The 3,983-nt window shown below is 34.2% G+C and overlaps 1 protein-coding gene across 3 annotated transcripts in view; it reads left to right on the top strand.

Annotated features, from left to right (window-relative positions):
* PGR (progesterone receptor) overlaps positions 1 to 3,983 on the top strand; it is a 99,561-nt gene that overhangs the window by 2,689 nt on the left and 92,889 nt on the right. For all 3 annotated transcript variants that reach the window (XM_067750794.1, XM_067750793.1, XM_067750795.1), the window contains exon 2: positions 949 to 1,100. In XM_067750794.1, the coding sequence (XP_067606895.1) occupies positions 949 to 1,100 (152 nt within the window). The remainder of the gene's footprint in view (positions 1 to 948; positions 1,101 to 3,983) is intronic.

The raw sequence follows: 3,983 nt of genomic DNA, 5'->3' as shown, positions 1-3,983 counted from the left end.
CCAGCCGTGATTTCTAAAAGTGCAGCGTCACTCTAGGTCCGCTGTAGCCCCGCGGAGCGGAAGGCGTGCGGCGAGTCGGGGGCCTTATAAAATGCTTTTCTTCGTAGAAGGACAATTACTGGGAATGTCTGTCTTGGAGAGGAGACATTAACGCCCCGTTCTCCCGGGAGGGGTGGCACTGGATGTTGGGTAGCGGGCCAGAACCCAAAGCAGAACCGTCTCAGGGGTCTGGACACTCAACCGCTTCATTTTCATACGAATCTCAAGATTTAAATTAATTTATGTGTAATATGTTTATATTACGGATTGAAACATCAATCACTGCAGTACCTTGTATTCTAATATTGTGTCGAGTTCGCTGCAACTTTTTTTCACACAGATTTTAAAAAACATTTTAATTTACCTACGGGAGTAATGGAATTTTAAAGAAAAAAGAAAAAAATGCTCTCGGTTTGGAATCTTGTGTTGTGAATAGTCAAAACAGTGGCAGTATACTGAACAATACTTAAAATGACAAACACATATTCTTGTTTAATTACAGAGTTGAGTTTTAAAAACTCAATAGCATCACTAAGTATGATTGTACTCTTAAAGCAAAACCACGTTTATCGTTATCCAGCGTACAAGGTCATAACATTTGATTTGTCAGAGACTGAATTGATTCTCTATAAGAAGTTTTGTAGAAAGATTTTTTTCTGGATATAAAATTATATATTAATTATTTATTATTCTTTCGTGTTGGTGCTCCTGATGAAAGACTAATAACTTTGCCAGTCTGATGAATCCAGTAACAGGTAGTACATCAAGTTTAGTTTGCATGTCTTTCAAGTGTATTCGGTTCTGTTTTCTAAAAACCCTTTCACTCTGTCAATTCTGGGTTAAGAAAACTTTAGTATTAGATAGTGGTGCACCTAAAAATAAATGGAGTACTTTGTTTTGCATTTCAAGGCCGGATTCAGAAGCCAGCCAGAGCCCACAGTACAGCTTCGAGTCATTACCTCAGAAGATTTGTTTAATCTGTGGGGATGAAGCATCAGGCTGTCATTATGGTGTCCTTACCTGTGGGAGCTGTAAGGTCTTCTTTAAAAGGGCAATGGAAGGTAGGCTCCTTTCCCCGATCCTTTCTTGTTGGTTTAATTGTAAATGGAGACCATCTAATATTTTATAGATTTTAATCAGCCCTTGCTTCCTCTAAGAAATGATGATATATTCGTATAACCTATATGACGATGTTTTAACAATATATTTTTATTTATAATACTCCGTATTGAATGGGGTTGGATATTATAATTGCATACTATTTGAATAATGCTTTTAATATTAGACACAAGTCACACTAATCTTGGGAACAATGCGAACATTGTTCATTAACTACTTAACTTTAAAGAAACAGATTTGTTCTGATTGTATTTTTACATTTCTATCATATATATTTTATATAATATATACCAAATTAAAATTTTCTTCCAAAAGAAAAATGGTAAAAGTTGTCAAAAGTCTATATGTACATATATATGATGCAGTTACAAATTTTCTACATGATTTTGTCTTTTTCCTACATGCATGTTTATTTAATAATTATATAATGGTAATTCTAAACAAAGTTTAAAAGTTCCCTTTTTGTTTAGTATATTTTTGTAAGTGTATAGGAAATAGGTGTAAACAGTTTAAAGCAAAAGAAAAATTTAGACATCACAGTTATATAATTTCTGAAGAAGTATTTTGCTTTAAGTAAGGCTTTCATGTTTTTAAAATCATCTAAATTACATATTTACCTAATGATTTTGGATTGACTTGCATAGTGTATTTCAGACTTGAACTTTCATAGAATATATGTTTTAATTTCTCTTTCTATCTACACTAAACTCTAAGCAGCCAAACACATTTATAGCTGAAGACAGAAATACATTTAAACATCATTTCACATTTGAATTCTAGCAATAAGTGTATTTCATAACAAGCTGACGTGAGTTTAGGGTTTTCTCTGGAGTTCTGATATCACACCTACACAAGGAACCAAAGATCTGAATGTCTGCTTTTTTGTTTCCTGTTTGTGAGTTCTCTAATTTCAAGAGCCCTCTACTTATGAGCAGGAAAGTAGGGAGTGGGAATTTTTACCTTAAGGGAGAGTTCAAAGGAGTTGACATGCATATTTAATACACATTTACACCAAAAGAATATTAACCCAAAAGACATTTAACAAAAAAATTCACTATCCCTGTAGATAGCTAACATATAATTCTTTACAACTGCTATGCCCTTTTGATGAAAATGATTCCCAACTATTTATTAATGGTATGTGTACCTCTCCTACTGAAATTAATTCTTCATAAAAAATAATCACTTTGTGTATTTCTAGAATATGATTGTTTTCCCCAAAGGATGAATGTATTTAACTGATGTTGAACATATGTATTCAGCTTCAGGGGGTTTTAATTGCATTTTAAATTAGTTGAGGTACTGTGACAAGAGGTTATGTGAGAAAACGGGACAACTGACAGTAGCCTTAACTTTCCAACTGACTATGACTATCATTTAGTCATAGTTACAGTTTGAAGTCCTTTGTGTGGAAGAGTCAATTCTCCAGTGCATAATTGGAATTACTGTTCCCATCTGACTTTGGTTCTGGTTTCTTGAACATTCCCCCCCTGCATTAATATGATTTTCTTTATGCTTACAGTCTCCTTAGTCTAATTCTTAAGTGAATGACCCCCTTGGAGTCCTCTAAAAGCCAGTTTATTCTAGCGCAGCTCCCTCATTTTACAGATACACAAGTCCCAAAGGCATAATGAGTTTCTAAAGAGCATACAGCTAGTCGGTATCTGATTGTTAGTCAACACAGGTTAGATTTTCTTTAATTGCAATGCTTATAAATCAGAGATGGTATGCAAAAGTAGATATATGACAAATGCTACTTCATTCTTGAAAGTTACTTCAAAAGTGCATATAGCACCAAGAACACTCTAATTAAAATACAAATGCTTTCACATCATTATTATCAGAATAGCATCCTAAACATAAAGGAAGTCTTCCCAAATTTACTCTTAGAAAGCATTTGTTGGACCACTACTGTTGGCGTGGTTCTGTTTTAGTTTTGAGTAATAGAAACGAAGTACCTTTATTCAGCAATATTTACAAAGAGGAGCTCAAGATAGATGTTGATAAATCACTCATTTGGCTATTAAAGGACAAGTAAGATTATTGATCTCTGGACATTGAGGAGAGCTTGTAAGTGTATATGTTCAAGGAAGAGTGAAGAGATTAAGATTAGACTGACTAAGACTCGAAGATTCATATTAGAAAATTATTAGAGTTAAAGAACAGGAAGTTTGATTGCCAGTGCTTGCTTGAATCAGTGATTTAAGCCAAGAAAATAGAATGTTCTGGGAGTTTTCAAGAGTGAGAAAGATGAGGAGAAGAATTTTTCTAATTGGAGAAAAATACCAGGTTTGAAATCTTAAAGTAGGGCTGTGTGATAAGCTGCTTCAAGGTAGAACTATGTGTGGATGCCAATATGTCCAGAAATTGAAAGTCAGTAGTCAAAAATATGGATATTAATGTTACCAAGGATAATGATAATACTGGCATTCGGGAGTGCTTTCTATGTGCCAGTGACTAAGTGTTTTATGGGTCTTAACTCATTTAAGCCTTATAATGTAGGCATTATTATTACTTTCAATTTACAAATGAGGAAACTGAGGTTCAGAGATGTTAAATTTCCTTAATCACAGTTAAGAAGTGGTGGAGTAGGATTCAAATCCAAGGGGTGTGACTCCAGAATCTGTGCCCTCCACCTCTATACTTCCTTTCTCATAATAGGAAATTCAGTTTAAATTCCAAAAAGAAACAATAGAGGGTTGGAAGAAAAAATGTGAGCCAAGTGATAAAACATCTAGGAAGGTAAAAATGAATCCTAATGGAGTATACAAGATCAAGGGTGATTAGAAGTGTGTGACGTAAGTGGATGGGTGATACTAACTCCA

The sequence above is a fragment of the Pseudorca crassidens genome, chromosome 9 (assembly GCF_039906515.1).
Source record: "Pseudorca crassidens isolate mPseCra1 chromosome 9, mPseCra1.hap1, whole genome shotgun sequence".
Lineage (NCBI taxonomy): Eukaryota > Metazoa > Chordata > Mammalia > Artiodactyla > Delphinidae > Pseudorca > Pseudorca crassidens.
The sequence above is the reverse complement of the archived record's forward strand: the minus strand, read 5'-3'. Positions and strand labels throughout refer to the sequence as shown.